Source organism: Anthonomus grandis, chromosome 4 (genome assembly GCF_022605725.1).
Source record: "Anthonomus grandis grandis chromosome 4, icAntGran1.3, whole genome shotgun sequence".
NCBI classification, from domain to species: Eukaryota; Metazoa; Arthropoda; class Insecta; order Coleoptera; family Curculionidae; genus Anthonomus; species Anthonomus grandis.
In genome coordinates, this window is record NC_065549.1 from 24,708,410 (window position 1) to 24,735,838 (window position 27,429).

Here is a 27,429-nt window from a genome sequence, read left to right on the forward strand (position 1 = left end):
GCAAAATGGATATCCATCCACTGATGAACATTATGTCCAAAATGAGCAGGCGCTCCGTCGTGCTAAAATATTAAATTCTGTTGTATGTTAGTCCTCTTAACCTTCCAAAAACTGCCCAAGATTATGTTCCAATATATTTAAATAGCTTTTAGAGGTAAGACGGTTGGGTAACTCTATCGGGTGAATAAGTTAATCCCCGATTAATACCGCCCACAAATTTATTGAAAACCTCCTCTGAAAGTTAGTACGCCGTATCGTTTTTGGATTATCATCTGCCTAAATATGCATATCATGCATATTAAACGAACCATTTCTAGTAAAGGTAGCTTTGTCAGTCCATAAAATAAAAGGGATTAAGTTTGGGTTATTAATTATCCATTTACAATATTGGAGCTTCAGCGCAAAACCAATTGATATCAGCTCTTGAATTCTCTGGTAATGATAGGGATGTAAGCCTTGTATTCTTACTATTCTTCCTATCTAATTTTTTTTTTATTATTACCTGTGTCGGCAGTATTTTTTTTTAATAATTACTATTGAGCGAGGGATATGTGTGGCTCGTAACACTATTCTGATACGTTTTCCAAGTGATGATTTGCTTGTGGCCTGCCTTGTCCGCGAGCTTTTTGAAAACTTTCATTTTCACATAAGTTACAGTAGATGTTAACAAAGACTTGAAGATCTGAAATTCGTCTGAGGGGAAATCTTCGGCGATACTCACGGGCAGCAGTTAACGAGCTGTCATTACACAAATTATACACAAAATGCATATTGCACAACTCTTGATTCGTTAATCTATCCATAGTTTTAAAGAAATAATTTACACAAAGAACTATTTCTCTTTACCAACGTAAATGTAAAATAAATAAAATGCCAATCAAAACGTTAAACAAAATTCAAGCAATAAACAAATTGTCAACGAGCACTCCCAACTACTATTTTTTATTTTATACTTAGTTACCTTTTCAATACCAAGTCATGATTTACTTAAAACTTAATAATTATTTTTCTAGAAACCGGAGGCTTCTAATGAAATAAGACAAGAGTACCTTTTCTATATAAAAATGTTGTTTTTTTAATTTTACTATCCAAATAATTAAAAAGTAACCAGAAAAAAGTTATCATATTTTTATCTTGGCTGACCATTAATTTTAAACGACCCTATATACATTTTAGCATAAAATTTTATAAAATCAATTAGTAACAATAGCAGGCATTTTGAAAATATTAACAAAAAACCATCTTCGTCTCCGTGGCAAATTGGATGATTTCACTTCTCAGGATTGGCGGTTTGGGTTTGCCCATATGCTTTTTTCTGGTGAATGGCACCATTCATTTTATGCTGATTAATGGATATTTCTTCCCTCTCACACCATTTTAGAATGATGTTCAGTACGTGTTGTAGTTCTGTGGAGATTGCCTTATAATTTTTCCTGTTACCAGGATCACCAGATCATCTGCGTAAGCTTGGACTTCAAACACCCACAATAGGAGATAGAACCCCTCTCTGTGGGCAACCTCGCCTGGCCCTTAAGTACAGACGTTATTCTTCTGTCACTTAGCATGCCTTTGATCCAATTTCAGCTAAGAGGGCTGATTCTTCGTACTGCTGTCGATTCATAAAGAACAGTGCATTGTTGAAGACCCCTTATATGTCTAAGAAGGTCGTCACTCCTTTTGTTTCAGCGAGTTACTGATGCTCGTTACAAAATTGTTGAGAGCTAAGTCTGTTGATTTACCTACCTGGTGGGTTTACCTAATTGGTGGACATTGAGCGAGCGTTTCTCTAGCGCCACATATTTGATGTTTCCTGTTCTTGATGATTGAAAGAGCTGAAATGATTTTATAGCTTCAACCGCACTAGGCGAAAATGGTATGTTATGTGTCTTATGTAAAAAGTCAGTTTTCTTTGGATAATCGCCGGGATTCTGGCTCAGCGTTTTCTAAAAAGTAATAAAGCAACTCGGACGCCATCGGGGCATTTTATCGACCCCAGCTCCTGTTCACATTCCCTTGAGAGCAGTTTGTAGAGGGGGTGTGTGGAAGAGTTTGCGTAATTCAGACCGCATTTTGTTAAGATTATTGTTCCACAAAGGTATGTCGCGATTATCCCATTTCACCTTCAGTGGACATTTGTTATGATATGCTGTTAAAATAGCTTCGGACACTTAATCAACCATGTAATTTAGCTCATCATAAGTATTTATAGGTTTGTCACAAGATAGTAAGTTCCTCTGTAGGGTCAACTTATATCTGACCCAGTCAGTACTTGTCACGTTCCTGTCCTCAACTATTAGTTTGTTACCGATAGCAATGTCAAACTGCATGTGTTTGTGACACACACCTCACCTCTGTATAATCACAGAGGTGTGTATTTCTTAAAAAGATATCTAATAACCAGATTCTCAGGCCGACATTTATTAAGAATACTATTTTACAAGAAAAGATTGGATGATTAGAATTTTTTATTAGAACTTTATTATTCAGGGATACAAAAAAGTTTAGTTATTTTTAACACATGCAATATACCGCAGGTGGCGCCCTCCGCAAGGTATAGCGAATCCGTGAACGGATTTTACTTTCTCGTTTATAAAAACACTCTCACACCAAATTTCAATTTAATATCTTATAAGAGACTCGACTTACTTTAAAAAAACGATTTTATATTTCTCATTTTGACGCCCTGTTTGTTGAATACCGAGCGCTTAATTAAAAAATTATATAACGAAAGTCGCATTATTTTGGTCCACCCTATATGTGACCAGTCAGTCTGATGATTTTTATATATAATTAATGTATCTAAATTTATTAATATTATATCCAAATTTATAATTATTATGGGATAATTAACATGGATACTAATTATTAAGCAATATTGTGTTTTCATTTTAACTAGATAATATTATAATATATTATTCGGATATACCCCTATTAATCTAACGTTATTAGTAATTTTTCAAAATAACTTGAGTGATCTTTTTAATATAAGTAGATAATAGAAAACAAATTAAGGGTTATAGAAAAGGAATATAGAACAAAATATGAGAAGATTTCTAAAAGAATGGTTTCAACGAGGCACCTAAGTAATATTGTGATAAGTAGGAATGTAATTAAAAACTGTAAATGTAATGTCTGAATGTAATTAAAAAGATATTGCTAGTTCATCCATTGTGCTATAAGATATGGGAGCTGAACAATGAACAGTAAGTTTAAGATGCATTTTACATGCATAAAACATTTTAGAGGTTAATCCTATAGTTTGAGTGGGTTTTTAAGTGAAGTGGGACACTAGGAAATATCATGTGCGATTAGTGGCTGAAGTCGTATACAGATATTGTGTAGCTGGTATAAAGTATTTAAGCTCTTTGTTACATATTATTTAACCTGAAGACTGTTAATGACACACACTTGACTTGAGATTTGATATGTAAAATAGAAATTACTGTCAAAGGCATGAAATGCTAAGGTTAAAAAAGTTTGATTTTATCTTACTTAAGATATGAATTGTAATTTTAAAAAAATCAAAAGAATCAATAAATACGTTAAAAAGCAATAAAAAACATAAATTATGATTGATTGATTATCTGTTGACCATGTATTATTCAAATAAATTTAAAAAATTGATTAAGGTTAATTAAAGCAAGAATTAGTCTTAAAATAAAAGACTTCAGTAAGGCCAATACTACAAAAATAATATCATATAAAATCAGGTTGATTAGACTTTAAAGAAGGAACTAGACATAGTAGCTTTACACACAATCTGCCAAATGTCCTGTATATTAAGCAGTCCTCTTTTAGGCAGGACATTACATTCGCCGTTAAATATTTATTTGTCAGTTCAACATTTCGTAAATTGTTGGTTAACCCGGGATTTTCTGCTACGCGGACTAAAATTTTTTCTTCCTGTTCTTGAGAAATATCTTCAGTTCTTGAGAATCAGGCATTTTTGGCCGAAATGATCCAGTTTCTTCTAGTGGGCTATAAATTCTTTGGAATAATTTATGGTTTAGTTATCGTCTATCTGGAAATATTTCCATCTCCAAATTGGTAAACAAATTATGCCTAGGCATTACTTAAAATGAAAGTTAAGAGAAAAATTTTTTTACTCGTTTTAAAAGTTTTATATGACATTTAAAAAGTTCGACATAAATAATACAAACACTTGTCTCCAACGCCAACTACCAAAGATGCGATTTAAGTAAAGTAGTAAATAAATAATATTAATTTTTTTTTTTTTTTTAAATAATGATTATGTTGAAAATGGTTGCTCCTAGCGACTTTAATAAACCACACATTTTTTTTGTAAAATTAAAAACTTTTTAAACCGATATACGGGGCTGAAAAAAGTTAGCGGTTCTAAAAAATAAAAACTAACGCAACGAGCGCTTTCTACTGAAAACACGAAAACTGTATACGAAATTTTATTCTATTTTTTAAAGACTCGTATGTTTTAAACTTAATGTCAGTGGGTCAATTGGTTCAAGACTTATGAGAAAAAAACGATAAATCAAATAATACTTTGACACCCTGTATTTCAGTAACTATTAAATTATGGATAAGGCAAGTTGACCTCAATCACATTATTTTGAAGTAAGGAATCTACTGTTGTTCTATGTCCTATTACTTTCGGGACACCCTGTATATCGTAATTTATTCATGCAACCCACAATATCAATATAAAATCGGTGCCGATAATTCTAATTATATATTATTTCTCATTTATTTTTGCTTTTAAATTTAAAATCCATTTATTTGTTGTGTAATAAATTTGGATTTAACACGAAAATATAATCACTTAGTCAGGATAATTGTCCGAATTCATTAGGTAAATCATTCTAAAGTTGAACAGATACAAAACCAAAACAACACTGAAAACCTGCTCTTCTGTATATTGGTATCACAAACATATGATGATTTTTAATGTAGAAAACATGATTTTCAAATGTTGATGTTGAAACATATGATGTTTTTTGCACAAGAAGACTGAAATTTCAGAAAAGGACCTCGTAATTATTTGATTGGCCACTTGTTATAATGAGATATATGAAAAGTTATATGCATAATTTTCTCCTTTTACTCATGTTTAGTATTTTACTCACATTTAAGTGTGGAAATATGTGATTTTGGTATGACATATTATTCAAAAATCTGATTTAGAGATTCTGAACTTTTTGAATTATGATTTTTTTCCTAGGTATTCATGTTTTCCAAATCTAGGTTAAATATTTTCTGACATGAATCTAAATGCCCAACAGGAGCATTTAGATTCGTTGGAGTATATACTTGTGAATCGTCGGTATACTAATGCAGTGTGGAGTGTTTTAATGATTCATGCATATTTGCCACATCAGATCTCACCTGAGGTTCCTTCATTACACAGCTTTGTCATATAAATAATTTTTTAGAAAGTTTCAAGCATTTCTAGGAAAATCGAAGATATTCTCAAGCAACTTTGAGAGTAAAAGGTCATGGTTGATCGTAACGAATACTTTACTAAAATCTTCATTTACTTTAACATCATTTAAGATTTTATTAAAGCTGTTGAGGTACTAACGTTTTTCCTAAGCCCTGATTAGGAACTATATTAAAACATCAATATTTTTCAAGATTTTTTAACACAACGGGTAATATGCTTATTAGTCTAAGCGCTGCAAATTCCTAAGGCTCTGATGTTTTTACAATTATTGCTTCTTTCCATAAGGTGTAATATTTTTTTGCAAAATATGTTTTTCAATAAACTGTTCTGATCTGTAAGCTGATACGTTAACTCTGCATTATAATCTCTGTTATTTTTATAATAGCGGATTGTAATCCGAATGAGTTTTTTGTTTTTAGTTAGTTTAAGCCTTTTTAGCTTACTGATGATTCTGTGGCATTTTTCAATATTATTATTGTTGATATGTACCTAAAGTTTGTTTTAAAATAGATTTTATATTTTTTTGGCGAATATCCATCTTTTTCTGCCGGCAAACCAAATATTTAAATGTTTTTGCTGCAATCTGCTTGTTTTTGGTTATCTAATTTTTGGTTCAATATTCAGTTTTATTTCAAGTTTTAATCTCAAAAAAGTATAAAAAAAATTGGTTAAATAACAAAATTAACTACAAGCCTAAGGATGATTTTTAAACAAAAAAAACACAGTTAAAAAAATAGTTGTACGTAAAGCGCCATTTTGGTTGTACATAATTGGTATATATACAATGAGTAATTTTATAGCCTATTCATAATAATTTAACTAATAAAATTGATTTAGGCTAGTGTTAGTTGAGATATAAACGCAGATACTAGATTCAGATTTTGCTCATGAAAAACGCAATGGTTCTAAAAGCCCAGGAAAAATATAATATACTAGCTGTAACCCGCGGCTCAAGCCCAGGGTAAATAAAGCCACAGTCACAGAACACAAATATAAATAAATGCATGTTGCCTAATAAACAGACGAAAATTCTCTTGACAGCTATATTGACGTTGTTGACAAAGACGGGAGCGACCATCTTGGGTGGCGTATGGCGGGAAAGGAAAGCATCAACTTCTGTAATTCTGTGGATTAAGTCAATTAGGGAAATCAGTTTTTGAGAATAATGTATCAATCTGGATGTGTCATTATTTTTGTTAAGCTAAACAAATAGGTGTTTTGTGTACTTCATGTGAATATAATTTTTTATAGTAAGTGACACAGTTATCTAGATCCAATTTTTTCAGTATATAACCAGCCACATATGCAGCAGCATAATTATTCTCTAACAAAATTTCCTCCTTATTGTCAATATCTGGATCTTCAAAGATAGATGGCTGATTATTGCAATTAGACACTGGGTACATAGAATTATCAGTATAAGAACTTTCCGAATACTTTTGTAGTAAATCCCCAAAGTTACCCAGAGATTGACAAAACGATTGACTGACGACTCAGTTGACGAGCAGCTACACTAACCTTCATGACTAAAAAATTGTCCTTACAATTGAAATGATGTTGTTTCAGCTTGTCAAGATTCCTTAAAGTTTAATCCTATTTTTATGAGAGAATTTCTGGTATTTTTTAATAAATTTGGTACATTAAAAATGGTAGTGATACACTGTTCATTTACAACAAAATGGTAGGGAGTTGGCTTATCATCAGAATATTCTATAGTTAATTCCCTTAAGGTTGCACTATTTGTGCTACCCTGATCACAGATGGTTGTGTCGACTTTCACACTAATTGATTGTAAATCTTTTATACAAGATAATATAAGTTTTTTTAAAGCCTCAGTTTTAATAGTGTCCTTTGTAAAAAATAAGAAACAGGCATCTTGTTAGGTTTTCTTAAGACCCTTACCATAAAAACCAAAGCATGATTTGCCAAATTAGGGGTCCTGCCAAGCTTACCTAAATCCTCAAAACCAGAGATTCTTTGCTTAGATTTTTCATAAAATAGCCCAGAAGTTAAGGAAATGTCATAAAACAGAGCATAGGTCATTCATAGACTCTGCCTGCAACTTAAGGTGTTTAAGAATAGGCTTAATGTGTCCACATTCAGAGGGAATATTGGAAAGTATCGATTGAAGAGTACGAGGTAATGATAATTAAAAAAATTGTCTTAAATACTTGTATAGTCTGGAATTACGTTTAAAAATGGAGAGGGAAAAAGCCTTATCCTTAAAATACCATCTACGACGAGGAGGATGGTTTGCATTTGAAATTTGAGAGCTTATAAAGTCGTTTGTTACCTCGTTAAGATTTTTGTTAATAAACTGGAACCTACCATCATTATATATCGGGATGCAATATGAGCTTTTTTATTCTTGAGAAGAAACAGCTTAGATAACTTCACACATCACAGACTAAGATGTTAGGTGAATTAGAACCTGTAAGATTTGAAACCGTGATTTCTATTCATAAAATGAACTTAGACCTTTTTTACTAACTGAGTAATAAGTATATAAACTAAAATAAAGAATATTTGCACAAATATTTTAATCTAGACGAAGACAAGAAAAAGGAAATACTAGATATTTTCCCCGTGGAGGTCCAAGAATTTAAACGTCACTAAAATAGATTTTCAAATTGTATGGTTCAGGAAATGACGTAATTGGCAATTTTAAACTAAGAAAATTAAAGTCACTGACTATTCCTAAATTTTCACATGTCCTTGAGAAGTTTTGTACTTTTTCAAAAAGCTTTTTGTTGTTTTCCAAACTGGTATCATTGGCGGGAGACCAATAAATACACATAAACGTAAAAGAAATATCCTTGCTAGCTATTTTTAATATTAGGGTGTCTATGTTTTCACAAGAAAATGGTAATTTTTGTGAAGAAAAATCAATTCAAATTTGATTGCTTACTTAGTCGCAAAGCTCCCCAGGTTTATTTGTTTTATCTGTTCTAAATATAATTATACCCGAATAAGTCAACCAAAAAATCAGGTATTTTATTTAAAAGCCATGTTTCGCTTATAAAAAGAAGGTTAGGGTTTGTTAGTTGAACTTTGTAGAAAAACTCGTTATATTAATGCCATAAAATGCCTAGGTTTGTATATAGAATTTTTGTTTGGAAAAAAGATATAATAAAAACAATTAGATATTGTTTTTTGTGTCAACAAACACAATTTCTAGTACCCTTTTTATGTACTTTATGGTAAGGTTTTCTTCACCACTAGCATTTTTACGGTAAGCATTAAGTTCTTCTCGTAATTGAGTTGAATAGTTAAATTGATTTTCATTTTTGTCATCTGATATTTTGATAGAGTGGGTAAGGTCATTATCCAGGAGTTTATTTTTGTAACGTAACAGTTACTTTATCGTGTTAGCATCAGTAAACGTAACTTAAATGTAGCGAGAGCGTCCTTCGGGTTTTGGTACTTGGCCCAATCTCAAAACGGAAATTAGAACTGGTATGTGCTCATCTATGACAGTTTATGTTTTCATGACCTGCGTTGTATCCTTTCATTTATGACGTCACGTTGAACAAGATGTTTTTACATCTATTTATTCATTCAACTGCTTCGGCGGTAATTTCTTCCAAAAAAAAGGTATGTTTTTCAATAAGCTGATCATTAGCGAAAGCTGATTTTGACAATACCAAATCACTAATTTTATATTTAGAAAATTGATGTTTATGCTCGTTAAAGAGGCGATAAATTTGTCTACCTGACCGACCTACATAAACTGCAAGTTATTTAATTTCATATATCTCAGAAGATAACAAGGGGCTCATCATTATCATATTATGTATCTTTAATTTTTACTTAGTGCTTTTTTAAGTTGGTGCAAAGATTCCTGAGAGTTGAGATGAAATGTTGCTAAAATATGTCATGGATCTGTAGGTACTAGTTGGTGTATCCATTTGAATAATATTAAAAAATAACTTGTACTTATTGACAAACCGATTGTAGATCTTAGCTATGGATTATATAGGAAAAAAATCTTCTCAGCAGTTGCTTTATTTGTGCAGATTTCTCTACTAAAAGCCTAGTGAGAAGAAGGGATGGTTAATCTATACACAGGTTGGGGAATCGATCATAACGCGTTAAAAGGTGCTTAAAGATCAAATATGGTACAAACATTTCGTATGCTTTGCGACTCGCCTGCTGCTGTTTTTCAGTGCGACTTTAGTAAGCGTCTTATTACGTAAGCATTTTGATGCAAGCTTTACATATATCATTGTACAATCCACATAAAATCATATTTTAAAAATAATGAAACTTTAAGCATTATTCTAATAAAAGTAGACTAAAAACACTAATAAAAGTAGGAAAAACTAAACACTATACAAAAATAAAATTAAAACTTAAAAATATTAAAAAAATTGATTCTTTAAATAAAAGGCTCTAACAGACCTTCTTCTTTTGCTAAGCAATAAATTAATCTATCGTAAAAGCCATTTTGCGATTCGAAAAAACTTTCTAATAATATGAAATTGGCACGATCAACAATTTTCTAGCAAGGAGGCCAATTTACCTATCAAACTAATAAAATAGTTAGGAAAAGTATTTTGTTAAAAACTCTTCTGCCATAACCGCATTAGACCGAACCCAGATTTAAGTTAGAGATGATTTAAATGGCAGGAAAAATTTGGCTTTGCAGTAACTCACGAAATATTTGCAAGTTTTCATGATTGCAACGTCTTGGTCATTAAAAGTACCATCAATAAAAAATGGCCCTATATTCAATTTTTTAGGATATTGAGTACAGAATTAAAAACTTTTGTGCTCATTTTCGTGAGATCGATATCGACCAATGGAAAAATTCTGTTTCCCATGTAATGTAAAACAAGATTCATCTGAAAATAAAATATTTTGTAAAAAATTTAATTTTTTATTTGCTCTTTCCATCGTGGTTTCACAAAATTTCATTCTTCGCCACTAGTGGTCGAGAAATATCTCCTGAGTTTTGGAAGATTTTAAACATTTGTGCTTGTGTTTTTCTATAAATTCTGGTATCTACTTGATAGCGTTGAATCCATTTCTAGGGATATATATATCTATATACCATCTATAGACCATTTCTTATAGTCGTTATTGCTCCTGGACCCTTCCGATAAAAGGTTCTTGCACTTTAGTGCAACATTTATGACAATCTTGAAACCAAAGGATGTGTCAAAGTTCTCCAAAATGTAATTAAAAACATTTTCCTTCATTGTACTGCCGAATTGTCTTCATAAAGCCATATAATAATTTTAAGTCTTTCGATTAGAGTATAAACAGCCACAATTAGTTGAAAAAATAAGAATAACGCTTTAAAATTTAATAGTGTGGCATGCAGTCACACGACAGAGACATTATTGTTTAAAAAATTAAAACAGCAAATACTTATCAGATGACAAGAGGCGGCCGCTCATCGACAGAAGGTAACGGTGTTGCTAATATTTTAGATAATGCGTAATCTATAACATCTTTACATCTTATATATAAATGTGAATTAGTTCGTTATTCGTTATTGATTTTGCAATGACATTATTCGAATGTTGAACAATATTTATGTAATCGTTCTCGCCCAGCGCCCTTTTTTTTGTAGCTATGTGCAGTATTGGAATTAAATTATATTACATTAACTGTAACGGAGTCCTTTCTGTATTTTTAAAACTTATTTCTTTATTTTTTCTTACTGACGAGACGTCAAAAATAGATAAAAATAACCATTGTTTCTCCTTTTAAGCGTAAACTTAATTTTATTTTGGAAGGAGTTGACACATTTTAGAAGATCTGACAACTTGTTATCGTCTCCATTCCAAAGAATACAAATATTATCCACATACCTTTTGTAAAATAGTAGGTTGGTATTAAAATTACGATTAAGGATATTTTGCTTTAAGTTATTTATGAAAAAGGAGACAAGCACACCTGGGTGTTTATTTTGAATAATAATCCATGTCTTGCCATATGATGGCACATTTTACTAATTTTTGCATTAAATTAAAAAAAATTGTAAAGCAATAATTTCTTTAATGATAGTTTAGTTAGATCTGAGTCAGAAAATATGCTGCTCGTATTTGATCACCCTATTTTGATTTGCATAAATGTATCACAGAGCGTTATGCGCTAACCTTAAAATGTATGTGGTTTAGAGCCCATGTGCTCTTAGATTACCTTAAGATAATGAAAAATAGATGTAATCAAAGAAATGTGCATCAGGAAATCAAACTTGCCATGTAACTTTACTAACTGCTTTCAAAATGAAATATGCAGTAAGAGTATAAATCAAAGAGCAAATAAGAACTATTTGAAAGCATACTTATTAAATCTTCCTAATTTAAAATATTTAGAGAAAACATGATGAGTTGTTAATGTAAATAAATTATGAAATGTTTACTTATTATATATTATATATTATATATTTGCGTTTACCTAAAAGCATCTAACACGCTTTCTATGATCCCTACTCAAAAAAAACACTGAATTTTAATTAGATAAAAATATATTATATTGAAACACTGAAAAAAATATAAGAAAATCGTAATCAAAGCAAAGTCTTATGGGGGAAAATTATCCCAGGCTTTCAGAAAAAAACGAAGTAAAATGATAAAAAACGGTACAACATTTCTTCTGGTACATTTCTTCCTTTATAAAAACCTTAGTTTTTTTAAAGTTGAAGAAGTAGTCTATTCTTGCAGCAGCGTTAATAGTTCAGTGAGTAACTGAAATTATTCCGGTTATCCGCCACTTAATTTTTTGGTTTATACCAAGCACATTTCTCTTTGACGAATACCTTTGAAAGAACTTAAAAAAATGAGAAATCTTTATATAAAGATGTAAAAATTGCTTTTAACATCCAATATTCCGTCCCTAAAACCCTAGCTGTTTTTAGTTTTTGGGTGCTTTATATAATATAAGCCAACAATACATCTTTCCTTAACAAAAGAATAGGTTAGTTGAGATATTCCAACACTGAGGACGCAGAATATATTGACTAACCTATCAGTGTCTATTCTATTCTCTGAATAGGGTGAATAGCGTTCCCTTAAAATAAAGCAATGTCATCTTAAAATCAAAAACATATTATCAAATATATTATCATTTATACGACAGGTTTAGAATTATTATAAGAATAGAATTAATAATAAAGAGAATCATTTATTAAAAAATTAGTTTTCAAGTTTTTTTATTAATGAAATTCGATAAAATCGATTTATTTTTTTATAGCCAAATTTATTCCCTCAAGGGTCAAATTTGACACAGTTGTTATAATATCTGTACCAAAACAGCTATGCCTGAAAGACTGACTAGCAAATTTTTAGACATGAACAATTGCAATTAATTGCTATTTTAATATTACTTTTTAAAGGAAGATTCGATGATTTTTAATAACAACGTATTATGTTGTTTTTTCTAAGAGACAATGAAATTTTGTATACGTTGATATTGTTAATAGGATAAAATAAATGAAAACAACCAATAGATATAATATAGTTAATAAGAAATTATGAAACTTTTTAAGCTAAATTAAACACTAAAAATATAATAAAAAATACCCTAAATTGAACTTCTATTAATTATTTTAATTTGCATCTGATAATTTTTTTATATTAAATTGACTTGTATTATTTTTACTTGAATAAAAATTTTTGGATTAGGAATTTTAATTCGAAATTTGTATGTATTGTACTAAACGAGGGTCAGTACTTATTTGATGTTAAGTTTTAATTTTTTTCAATCAGTTTATGGTTTATAAAATGCAAAGAATAATGACCCAAAAACTTTATAATAGACCATAATTTTCTTTATGAAGGATAAAGCAAAACATCTACAAATATGTGAATAAATTTATTTATTTTAAAATCGATATAATTAGACTACCCCTTAACTACTGTGGTGCGGTCACCATGACCGCAGCGCTTATCAAGATCTCTAAAATTTGCCCCCTCTCAAGTTATAATGCCTTGGGCGTCCTTGTACCTTTAAATTAGTACAATTCAAGAAAGCAGTGCGAGAACGTCGTGTTTTATGTCTCTATTTTTTTAGTTACGCCGAGTTAAATTTTTTTTGCGGTCATAGTGACCGCAGTACAGTAACGGTGAAATATTTTATTCTTTGCTTGTAACGAATATTCAAATTTATTATGGCTAATGATGCGCCAGGTCCGTCAAAAAAAATTCGGTTTTGCGATACTGATTTTGAGTCTACAGGTTTAAGGTGGTTAGATGAAATCGAAAATGAAATGTTGACTGCAATTGAGAGTGATGAAGATAGTGCCAGTGAAAGTATTTATGAACCAAGTGAACATGACACTGATACAGAACAGGAAGGGGAAGAAGAGGAGTTTGCCAATACCGACGAGCAGGAAGATTCTGAGGATTATGAGGAACCGGTAAACCAAGCTTCCAAAAAATCAAGAAATTTCTATGGCAAAAACCGATTCAAGTGGTCATCTGAGAGCTTTACATCGCGAAGCCGAACTCCAAAGCACAATATTGTGCTTCGTTTACCAACTCTACGAGGATCCGCTAGTCTGTTAGGGCATGAAGCACAACCTTTTGCAGTTTGGAACTTGCTGATCACGGATGATATGTTAAAAACTATTTTGCATTGGACTAATGAGAAAATAAAGAAACAAAGGGCCAATCTAAAAAATTCATCAAGATCAGAGCATCAAGATTTGGACATTGTTGAGTTAAAAGCTTTTATCGGCCTGTTATTTTACAGCGCAATTTTTGTGTCAAATCATGAAAATATATCCAGAATATTTGCAACCGATGGCACTGGACGAGAAATATTTCGATGTGTGATGAGTAAGCAGAGGTTTGCATTTCTATTAGCGTGCTTACGCTTTGACAATTCTTTAGACCGAAATATCAGGAAACAAGAAAATCCACTTGCTGCAATATCTGAACTTTTTGATCAGTTTATCAAAAATTGTCAGACTCTATATTCTTTGGGAGTAAACTGCTGCATTGATGAGATGTTGGTCTCTTTTCGAGGAAGGTGCAGGTTTAAAATGTATATGCCCAATAAGCCATGCAAATATGGAATCAAGATCGTATGTATGACAGATGCACGTACACACTATTTTTTTAATGGGTATATATATACTGGAAAAGACTCTGATGGATTTGGTTTGGAAGAACATTTAAAAAAATTTAATAAACCAACGCAGTCTGTATTGAGATTAGTACAACCAATAGCTGGATCAAATCGAAATATTACCGCCGATAACTGGTTTACTTCTTTAGAACTTGTCGAGCAATTAAAGAATCGGAAACTTACGTATGTCGGAACTGTTAAAAAAAATAAAAAAGAGATTCCCCCAGATTTTTTACCTAAAAAAGACAGAAAAGTTGGTAAGGATGGAACTTTATTTGGTTTTACTAAAGACGTAACCTTAGTTTCATATGTTCCACAAAAAAATAGAGCAGTGATTCTCGTATCATCCATGCACCATTCGACATCATTTGACGATGGCACGGAAAAGCCAGAAATTGTAACCTACTATAACTCTACGAAGGGCGGGGTAGATGCCATAGATGAAAAATGTGCCAAACACTCTACAAGTCGCCGTACAAGAAGATGGCCTATGGTTATATTTTTCCGAATCTTGGACATAAGCAGAGTAAATGCCTATATTCTTCATCAGAGTTATAAGAACAATAAAGTAATGGAAAAAACCGACTTTATTAAAATTCTTGCTGATGAGCTAGTCAGGCCGCATTTAGAAAGAAGAGCCAATAATCCAAGAATTGCTCGAGATCTACGGTCTACAATAAAAAGAATTCTAAATATTCCTGAAGAACGTCTGGAACAGGTGGAAATGGAAAACTTGGAAAAAAGGAAAACGTGTTACACTTGTCCTTCAAAACTAAAAAGAAAAACTTTTCATTTGTGCTACATGTGTACAAAACCCATTTGTGTTGAGTGTTCGACAAAGCTTTGCATAAACTGCAGGCATAATTTGTAACTTTTTTAACATGTGCAATTTTTTTTAGATAATGTTGTTGATGTAATGTTAAGTTTTTTTTTGTAACTCCATACCTTTATCTTTAAGAAAAAATAAGCCATATTATTTTAGAATTATTACTTTTTGTTTAATGTTTATTTAAAAAAAAACTGTAAAATTTTGAAAAAAAAGCCTTATGAAATAAAAACATTTAAAAAAATATATATATTTACTGGTTTTGTTTGTTTACCTTCGATTTTCATTAAAAACCTTTTAATATTTATTATAAATAATAAAACAATATGAAAAACACAAAAATATATTTTTTGGCGGTAATTATATTTGCGGTCACCATGACCGCACTACATGCGTAACGCTATTAAATCGACACTACAGTAGTTAAGGGCTACATATACTTTAACTTTTTTATAGTCATAGAATATGAAAAAACATTTTATCGTGTATGAAAAGAAATCAAAACGCGCATTGTTAGTTAGATAAATCCCGACATGTTTCGGACACAGTGGTGTCCATCATCAAGGGATACTAAAAGGAAATCGTTTCGAACAAAAGACAAACAGACACAGAAAAAAACTTAAAAAATTATTATAAGGTACACTTATAAAGGTTTAAAATTAGTATTAGATATACGCCCCAGGATTTGATTCCATGTCAAAAAACCCTCTATTTATTACAATTTTTTTATTAATATTAACCAAGAAGAAACTATTTGTAGAGTAACTAGTAGTGGTTTATCAAACCATAAAACCGTATGATGTAGTTCTAAAATACATGAAAAAAGGAGGGAGGGAGTTAAGCCGTATGGCAGATTATTTACAAGCAATAATTATGGTAGGTTCTTGTGACAGATAGCCTCAGCCAATTAGAACGGTACTGTGAACTCGAATGACCTTTCAGATTTTTTCATGCATCATGCATTTTGAGCAGTATTTTTATTATATCTTCGACTTGATGATCAGGGCAATACGTGTTTCGGAAAGAATTTAAAATCTTTTCACCATATAAGAAAATTAATTTTGCATCATAGTTTTTTTTGTCAAATACTTTAATACTTATAGATTTATAAATCGAAGAATTCTAAAAGCAGCTAGGTAACAGTATTTAAAATGGGCTAACTCCTTCGAAATATGTACATCCCGAGGGAATTAAGTAAAACCCTTAAGTCATAGGTTTCACTGACTCAATATTCGAATTTAAGCGGTAATCTAAACCTCTCACCTGCTGATTCGTAAACGTAAAGAGAGAGTAACTTAGTAAATAAAGTAACTTACCCTGGATATTTTGGGGATGAGTGTGGTAGGTCACGTACCGAAAAATACGCGCGTAAAATAGTGTCGACACTTATCGATCAAATCGGTTTTCGGTCAAAGCCACAATTGCTGCTACTCAGTTCACAGCTTAGCACAACCTTCTCCTTTTCTCCCACTCTTTTCGCATTCGTATTCAATATAAGGAAAGATATGTATAGTTCAGGAATATACAAAAGGTGGGAAAAGGAAAAGATGTAAGGCAAATAATGTAAAGTTAAATAAGTTATTAGCAAAACGCGTATTTTTGAATGCATAAATATTAAATACAAGTAAAGAATTAAATTAAAGTATCACTAAGTATTGATTAAGAGAAAATTAAAGTTAATAATTATAATTACTACAAGCATGTGATGACGAAACAGTATTATTGTGAAAGGGTTTAATGCGAGCTCCTCGAACTACAGATTAGTAGCACCTACTCTTTCAAAGATAATAGTAAAGGTAATTGAAAAACAAATTTTCAATTTTGCACTAAAAAATTATATATTTCTTCTGAGTTCTGCTCAGTTTGGATTCTTAGAAAACAAGTTAACAAGTGACGCAATTTTTAATTTCTTAGAAAGGCTTTTTTAGAAATCTTAAGTAAAAAGACCGACAGATTGCAGCGGCACTGTTCTGTGACTTAACGAAAGCTTTGGATTGTGTCAGTCACAAAATATTTTTGCGTAAGTTGGATATCAATGGTTTCAGTCGTATTTGAGTGATGGAACTCAGTCTGTGTATTTTGATAGTGCTTTCTCTACCCAGCAAATCTTTAATGATGGTGTACCTCAGGGTTCGTTTCTTGGCCCAATTTTATTTTTGTTTTATATTAACGATTTTTTGAGCTCAAAGATTTCGAAAATGTTTACTTTATTCGTGAATGATGCTACTGTCCTGTGGAGTAATATGAATGAGCACATCCTGAAAAAAATTTTTAATAATGACCTGCCTCTAATTAAAACTTGGTGCGAGTCAAATAGACTTTGTTTTAATATCTCAAAAAAACCTACATTATCTCATTTAAATGCAACTTCAGATCAGTTAACTTAAAAAACCAATTGTTAAGCACTACATCAAATACTAATTTCTTGAACTTTTAACAACATCTTGAAAAACTGGGTAGAAAACTTGCATCAAACTGCTCTGTAATTAGAATATTCTCCAATGAGTTAGATAAAGGTACTATTAAACAGGCACATTTTGCATTAATTGAATCCTATTTATGGTATGGCATATCTACGATATGTATTTATGCTTCTTGTTTTAAACACTTAATGCATACATTATTTGTAAGTCACAAGAAATATGGTGGCAGACACATAGGATGCCATTGCCTATTCCCAGGTCGACCCTGATGCATGACTCTACTGCTTATAATAGTCGTCAAGTTTTTAACCATTTGCCTATCAGAATAAGAAGGGATTTCTCAGAGGTAATAGACTTAAAAGGGAAATCAGAAAATTGCTTGGTATAACACCCTATTATGCTGTTGAATAACATTATAATTATAGCTTTTAATGTATTTAAATCCTATTTGATTGTGTTTTTTTATAGCTTTAGCTTTTGTCATCAGTTTATTTTATTTTATTTTTATTTCTATAAATATTTTATATATTTTTTTGTTTTTTTATACAGCTTTGCTCACAACAAGAAATGCTTAGATCAATAAAGCATATGTCAGATTTACTTTAGGCATTAATGTATAAGAACTATTTAGTTAAAAAGTGTATAAAATGATAATTTTTTTATGAGTGGGAAATTTGTCGACAATTTCCATGAATAAAGAAAGAGAATTTTACACACGTGTAGGATACACAATTTTTTCTACCACCGAAGAAAACATTAAAAAAAAATTAAAAACATCAAATTTCTTTACGCACTAGTGTGAAATATAGTTGCGTGAAAATTCACAAACAATAGTAGAAAAAAAAAACATTTTTAACGCAATTATTACCATTAACATGGTAAACTTTATAAATTTTGTAAAGGGCGTATATCTATATACCTCACACGGTAATAAAAGAAAAAATTTACACATCCACCCTGTAATACTTTTACATTTGCTTATAGTGATTACACGAATTGACTGCATGGTTAAAGTAAAATTTATCTGCACATCATTGTTATTTAAGGCGTATGAAACCGGGATATTTTTATTTAGGTTCATTAATATCAAGACAAGGACCGAGCCACAATGTTACTTCTATTTTTTGGTGTCCTTTTTGTGTTTTTATTTTTATGGATAAGATTTAATTTATCCTATTGGGAACGGCGTGGAATTCCAGGTCCAAAACCTTGGCCCATTGTTGGAAATATTTGGCCACATATAATAGGAAAGAAGACATTGGGAGAAGTTATGAAGGATATATACAAGTATGTTTTTATTTAAAAATTATAATTTATTAAGTTTATAAACCATATTAATTTCATAAAAATATTGTAACTCGTTATAGAGGTAGAATGTTTTATATAGTATTGTCACATAGATTTACGTCAATTTTTTTGCCGAATGCTAAAATATATTTTAGGAATTTGGTTTCGTTCGATTAATTGTTTAGAGAAACTGTATAGTATTACATTTGTGTTAAGACCGTCTGTATGCAAAGGATGAATATTTAAAAGTATCTATTATTGAGAGATTGTTTGCATTGATTGCAAATTGATTGCAATTTAAAATTTATAGGAGAAATTTAAATTTTAAATATTTACTAAAGAATACATTGTGCATCATTTAGTCAAAGCATATATTTATTTGGGGCAAGAATAACTCAGTGTTTTTAAGACATATTTTAAATAATTCGTTTTTAAATATGAAAAGCAAAAAAAAGAACAATTTTAGCAGTTTAGCATTTTCTTAATAATTGAGCCTAGAAGTAATAACTATATATCTTGGAAAGCTTATGACATATTTTTTATAAAATTTAATTTTAATAAAAAATATTTATAATCACAAAACCTTAATAAAAATAATTATCAACTTAAACACAATTTAACTTGTTTAGTAATTTAAAGCCTTAATATTTCCTTTTAATTATTTTTTTAAAAAAATTACATATAAAGTATCTGGGATACATCCTATGCGTACACACCGCCCAAACTTTTTTTTATCATTTTATATGTTTTAAAAAGAGTCAGGTAATGATAAAAGTACGATCCAAAGTACAAAAAACGATATATTAAACCAAAGATTTAATAATCAATGCCATATATTTTTTTTAAGATACTTTTGAATGCGACATTTTTTTAAATATTTTTTTTTTATTATTCTGAATACTGCTGACTTAATATGTGCGAAAGGTAAATGTTTTTATTTTTCACAACTTTATGTATTAATTTTATCTTCCAAAATTTTTCCTTGCCTAAATCAATAAGAAATTTATACTAAATATATTATTACTTAAACAATTTTATGTACCGTAATATTTCCCATACTATTCATGACTACTTCCACGCAGTTGAACCGTTCAGTATATCAAAAGTAGTTCTTTAAAAAAAGTAGAAATCCCTTACATTTATAAAACATCCTTTGTTATAAATGCATTTTTAACCAGAAGTTTGAATTTTAGATAATGTACGAATATCAAACTCTGTATTTATTTATTCTAAAAAACGTTAAACTTTGTACTTATACCACAAATATTTAATTGAATTTTTCGAACCTATTTTCAACAGTTTTAATTTTACTATACTGAAGTTCTGAATTAAATGAGCAGCAATAAATCAGTCTCCGGAAGTATATTCTTAACTATAATAGTCATATTTTATAGTCAGTTAATATCACCTTTTTTATATAAATATATACAGGATGTGAAATTTTAATAGTCTTTTCAAGATGGAAGTACTTTCGAATATATCTGAACTTCAACTTTGTTATCTTAAATGAAATACCCTATATATTATTAAATTTTTGAATTATACATGAGAATCTAAATGCTTCTTGTTTATATTTCTCTATATGTTATTGTTTTTGATATTTAACTTTTTATGTCAAAAATGACATTTGCAGACTTTAAAATAATTATTAGGTTTTTCTATAAGGAAAACTTAATCATTATAATTGTTCGGATTTCTTGTAGAGCAGAACTAATTTTTAATTATATAAAATTTCGATTTAGTTGTTAATTCTCGATTCTTTCAGCGCTTTAATGAGGTGGAATTAAATCTTATTATTAAACCTAATATTCAACTTATGAACAATGAATTTTAGTTTTTTTTCAAGGGAGGCAGAATAAGATAAAAGACAAACCTCACACAAGTATATTAAACTCTTTGAATAGGTACCCTGTTTTTCAAATCTAGAGAAAACCCATAAACTAAATCACTTTAATTAAAATACGACAAAAGCGTAGATTCACATAACTGTTTTTGTAACTTAACGTTTAACCTATTTCGGTTATTAAAAAGTATCTTTAACGAAATAAAAGTTTTAATAAAAGAAAAATTGTATAAAGTGTCCTCAAGATCGCAATTAATCATCTAAAATGACTCCCAAGTTTTAAGCAGAGCTTACATATGCCAATCTCGTACAATCAATATTATTATATATAATTAATTTTAAAAACTCTTTTTGATTGTTGTTGCCAAATATATTCAGCTAGGACTTGTTAATGTCTAATTTTAATGTTTAATTTTAAACTATGATTCTTTAAATGAATGCTGAATAGTTCTAGATCCTAATTGAAAAGGAATTCGGGTTCATTATAGTCATTGCAATCAAAAGAATGCAAATCCAACTACATTAATACGCTATGCATATTTTTATCCCAGACTCTAAATATATCATCAGTTACATTAGAAAGGGCTACTGAACTATATTTTCTAAAACCACATCGCGTACTTAGTATTATATGATTATACAACATACAATAATTAGACATTTGATGGCAAAGAAATCGTTCAAAAATCTTAAAAACTTCTGGTAAAATGCTTACAATACAACGATCATTTAGAGTAGCAAATAGAAATTTAGTCATAGGTCTTCCTATTAAAGTTTTCTATTGATCTAGAAAGTAACTTGCTTTAATACTTTAGCATTAAAGCAAGTTACTAGAATTATTTAGGAAGTTTTATCGATATTGAACGCGTTTGTTTTTTATATTATTTAAAATTTAGTTAACCTTCGCTAACTTCTTAGTATTTGTTAAATGAATAGTAAATATATTGCCGTCCCTAAAAAAATTATCGTTATAATAAGAGACCCTATCCTGACAGTCTGCATTAGCTCGATCAAGAAAGCTTAATAAGTTATTTTTATTTGAAGTTTTATTTTATTTGTAAATATTAATTCAACGTATTTCCTCTTCTTCCTCCGAACCTTCACCAAAATAAAATTTCTTAACTTTTTGTAAATATTCGAATCATCTGTTCTTTTTGATATTTTAAATATATGTAAGGCTAGATCTCAAAAAAATTTTTAGATTTTCTGTGAGCTATGCTGTCTTAGGTTCTGTCATGCGGAGTATGCATAAGGTTGTCAAACAAGCATTATATAAAAGCATTAATTAACATACTTATGTTTCTTTCGTAAAATATGTTTATTATTCTAAGGCAAATTGCGCATGTTGGCAAAATTCTATACATTAAAGTTCCTAAAACAACAATATTTAACAAGATTGGAAATGTAGCTTATTTTCAATAAATTTGATTTACAATATTTAAAAATTTACTAATTTGTATATCGTTTTATGGTCATATACAGTGCATCCGTAAAGAAGGATGTAAATTTAATAAAAATGAAATGGACCGTTTCTGAAAAAAATTCCCGAACTTGTCGATTTTAATATTGCGTGTAGGGTTTTTCTACGTGAAAATTAAATATATCATCAATATGTTTTTTAAATGGAACCCACAATTTTTTATTGAATTTTACAGAATCAGGAAGAACGCATTTTTTTACAAAGGAATCTGTTTTTTTTTAATTTGACTTATGTTCAAAGTATTTAATAAAGTGGCACATATGCTAACGGCAGCTCATCAATTTGGAGAACATCAATTTGTGGTGGGTTGGCATGAATTATTCTAAAGATGCTTACCTTTTAAATTGTGAGCGCCATCCAGTTTAATGTGTTTATTTAAAGTGTAGTTGTAACCTTTAACTGGCAAATTGGTTCTTACATAAAGAAAAAGGATGTTAAGAAATATAACACATAGTAAAACATAAAATAAGCTTCAATTATTAACATTATATTATCAAAATATTTCATTTCTAGTCAATGTTCATTGTTTAAACTTTCACTTAAAATAATCGTTGTTGTAAAAATCATAAGACAGATTCTTGTTAAAATTACAATCCCTGAAATAACAACTTTATGCACCAAAGTTCTAAAACACTAAAAATATCAATATCTTACGACTATGTAACTACCCTTTGGCCAAAGTCAGCAACATATTGCATATTACGTTATACAACAGGTCCTAAATTAAATAAAAAATAATTATACCTTTGAATGGGGTTACTGGCTCGGGTTGGTCTTGGAATGGCCCTTAAAATTAAGACCTTACCTTAGATTTCACTTAAGATTTCACTTAAGACTTGGTTTAGGACCCGGCATAAAATCTGGTTAATGACCCGATATAAGATCTCAAAATTAACACGTGAAATCTAAAAAAAAAAACGGCCTTAAAAACTATTAGAAAACGTTTAACAAAGAATAGGAAACAAGCTTACCATAAGATGTTGGAGAGTCTTTTATAAAATTTATTAAATTAGTCTTTCACATTACATGGCTTGTGTCGCCATAAGGTAACTACGAGGTCGAACCTCAAGCCATTGAACTTGTTAACCTGAAGACCACACCATTTGGAAAGAAAGACAAAACGCAATTTCTTGGTACCTCTTCGATGGATAATGCCAGGCAGGCTCAGTTTACAAAAATTGACGATACAACGTTGCCTTGATTAGCTTTAAGTTACAGGGAGTACGAAAATCAATCTAATCCCAAAGGGAAAAGTATTCAAATTGCAGGAAAACCAATGATAACAACAGCTCGCTATCGAAAATGTTAATCGTAAAGGTTGATCCTTGATGGCGTACGTGACCAATCACAAAGACAGACAGATAGAAAAAACACGTTAGTGAGAGAAAGGGAGAGAAAAACAACCTGATTCCAGTAAATTGTTTAAAATTCAAAGCGAAGAACAGCTAACACCTTCTACGAGTTCTTATTTTTGCAATGCCATTAACTTGACACTAGATGTCGCGATCAGTGGTACTTATACAATAATAAATTATTACATTATAAAAGAAACCAAGAAAATAAAAACGCTACAATGGTACAAATGAATAGTGGTTACATAAGCAATTTTGAACGAAAAATGACAAAATGCAAAATTAAAGAAATACCTATCTAAATTAAATGTTGGTATTTTGGTTTTTTAGTTGTTGTCAGTGTCAAAAAGTTAATGTATTTTGCTGTAACTATTTAAAGTATTTTTATATTTGCAAGTAGTGTTTATTTTTTTTAAGAGACGAAAGCAGTGTCATCTTGTGTTTTGTTAGTAACTACACTGTTATTATATGAGAAAATTAACCGAACGTGAGAGAATCGAAATCTTGAGCATGATCGGTTCCGGAAATATGTCGCGTACTCAAAAGGAAGTAGTTCAGTTGTTTCATGCAACTTATACTGATCGGTCGCCTATTAGCCAAAGCATTGTAAGCAGAGCTGAAGCAAAATTTAGTGAATTCGGGCATGTTCGGGATACTTAAAATGCTGGTCGGGATTCAATAACTGAAGAAGATGAGCTTAACGGTTCACGATAATCCCAAAGCCCCAATCACAGGCACGGCTTCTAATGTTAATTTATCGCGATCTACTATGCATAAAGTATTAAAAAAAAGCATAGTTCTACCCTTAATATTCCCAAAATATTCTTCCTTCAGGAGCTATTGGAATATGATCTTGATCGCTGAAATGAATTTTGTGAGCAAATGCAGCAATTATGTAATAATAACAATAATTTGGAAAACGGATAATATTTTCTGACGAAGCAACGTTTACTCTAAACGGCCATGTGAATAGACAGAATTGTCGATCCTGGGCGACCGAAAACCCTGATTGGTTCAAAGAATATTATACACAATTAACACTCTCAAAAAATCAATGTGTGGTGCGGTATAGTAGAAGGAAAAGTTTTAAGACCTTACTTTTTTGATAGCACTCTCACTGGTGAGAGTGTTGGAAGAACCCGACATGCACCAACGTGATCTTTTTTTCAGCAAGATTGAGACCCGCCACATTATGCTTTACCCGTTCATAATTATCTAGATAAAGTTTTTTCAAATTTATTAATATAAATTATGGATAGAACTAGAAATGACCAGCTCAGTTGAAAATTAAAAATAATAAGAAGGAACAAATTTCTTTAAAAAATATTTTTTTCATATAATAATTTACTAGTAAGAAATTGAAATATAGTTACTCAAAAAATATCGACCCTTTTTTACAAAGATTTATTTGCTCGAGGAATTTTAAAAAAATATAACTAAATATACATAACTCTTGCAATTGTAAATTCTTGCTTAATAAATAGTTTTGAAGAACAATTCGATTTCTTGTTAAATCCTTCTACCTTACATTTAAAAGTTAAATGCCTAAATATTCTGCTTAGTTTTAAATTCATGTTTTTTAAATATCAAATCGCAAATATTTTACTGTTTGTTGAAATTTATTTTTAAGTGCATTTTGTTGAAAATTAGCAGCAAATACGACAACTTATTCCGTGTCAACCTATTTTTCCTCTGAATGTATTTACGAACCCATAAATTTGTTGTATCGTTTATTGAATAAATAAATCGAAGACGCAACATAATAATAAAGCTTATGACACATTATTATCTTGGATATATAGTATAAAACCAACTACAGGCAAAAAACTAAATTAAGAATGGTTAGTGTTAACCTAAGCAATATACTTCACAATATATATGACCTTCAAATCTATTACTCCAGTTGTCAATAACAATGATATTAATATTTGTCTGCCTACGCAATTTAAATATTGTGTATTATCTATACAAGATAAAAGGGTAATAAAACGTACAGAGCGGCCCAGACTGCCTACAGTTATATGTTAAATCTTTTGGAAATTTGCAAGTTTTAATTATCTTGGATTCTCTTGAAAATTTCCGCCCTAAAAATGGTGTAAACCCAATTTTAATAAAGCAATCAAGGGGGCTTACCCTTATGATGGGTCATATTTTATGTTTCCAATAAGAAATTTGAAAATGTAGAATACCATCTAATTAGCCATGAAAAAATCTAAGATTATCGTTTTTTGCATTTTTGGATAAAATTAACTTGAGTTGACAAAAAATAAAAGAGTCACAACCTACTTCTTTTTTTCTAATTTAATAGATTAATCGGTTTTAATAATGCTCCTTTTCATTTATCACCGATTTTCTCGAAAACGCTTAATTATATGGACAAAGATTATATGACAAGAGACAAGAAATTTATATTTTTTCATGGCTAATTAAATGGTGTTGCTAGATTTTAAAATTTCTTATAGAAAATATAAGATACGGGTCATCAGAAGGATCATCCCCTGAATCCTCCCCTAAACTTAGATTTACACCATTTTTGGAACAGAAAATAAAAAGAGTACCCAAAAAACGGGGACATGCAGATTTTCAGAAGAATTGATGTATAATTGTAGTTACGATTCCAAATAATTAATTTTCTTCAAGCAATTATCGCGGGCTGTAGCACTGAGGGGTGCATTTTAGGACACATAGTTATAGGAAAAAAAGTCTTATTTTAACTCCAAAAATATACTCTTAATATATTTGCACCGAATTTTATCACACCCTGTATACTCTCAGCCTTATCTCTGGATCTCTGGACTGGGTGAGATACAACCCTAAAATCCTAAATAGAAAGGAGGGTCGAGTGATCCATCATCTTGAAGCTCTTGAAAAATGTTTTCCAATGTTACCATAGAAAGCCACATTTCAGACAAATCTTCTCTGTTTATCAAGAAGGATAATAAATAAGAACATTATTTTGAAATTTTTATTTAAATAAAGGTTCGAAATGATTTCCGCTTTTTTAAACTTTCTTAAAACCAAATTTTAAATTCTTCACGTACATTTACAAATATTTCTCTGTATATAGCACGGCATTCCTGAACTATTCTATGCTGAAGTTGCTTTAGTGACTTAGATTGCGTTTTAAAAACCACAGATTTTAGGTGATACCACAAAAAGAAGTCCAAAGGTCTTAGGTTTTGAGATCTAGATGGCCATTCAATAGAACCTTTTCTTCCAATCTATTGGTTAGGATAATGCCTAATGGGATTGCCTTATGAAATTGTAGTAAGTGTTCTTCTAAAGAAAAATTTCAGTGTATGTCACTTTGATTGTACAACTTCCGCACTATTAGTGTTCCAATAGTTTTGTAGAATTCCAGCATACATGTCGCCATTTAAATTTCCTGGTATAAGTAGTGGACCGATAACACCTTATATATATCAGCCTCCCAATATATCAGCCCAAACATTAACTTTCTGGGTTCGCGTCATTCCAGTAAAGAGAGTTTTGCTTATAAACAAACCCATATTAATAAAAGGTTTACAAAAATATTAGCTTCATCACTGAAGCAAATACTTTTAACTAGTCGAGGTTCTGTCGTAAATCTGTCATTTTCACAAAACTGGATTCTTCTGGCCGGGTCGTCGTCGCCAAGCTTTTGCAGTACTTTAAGTTTATAGAAATAAAGCAGGATGGAATTCAGGTACCTTTCTTATTGATTTACGAAATAATCTAGTTT

At 30.4% G+C, this 27,429-nt stretch overlaps 2 protein-coding genes across 2 annotated transcripts in view; one reads left to right on the top strand and one right to left on the bottom strand.

Moving 5' to 3' along the window:
• The window catches only part of LOC126735622 (nephrin-like), a 1,136,035-nt gene that overhangs the window by 1,077,427 nt on the left and 31,179 nt on the right, over window positions 1-27,429 (bottom strand). The window lies entirely within an intron of this gene.
• The window catches only part of LOC126735625 (probable cytochrome P450 28d1), a 31,008-nt gene continuing 22,385 nt past the window's right edge, over window positions 18,807-27,429 (top strand). The window contains exon 1 of the mRNA XM_050439682.1: window positions 18,807-19,033. Within this exon, the coding sequence (XP_050295639.1) occupies window positions 18,855-19,033 (179 nt within the window). The 5' untranslated portion in view covers window positions 18,807-18,854. The remainder of the gene's footprint in view (window positions 19,034-27,429) is intronic.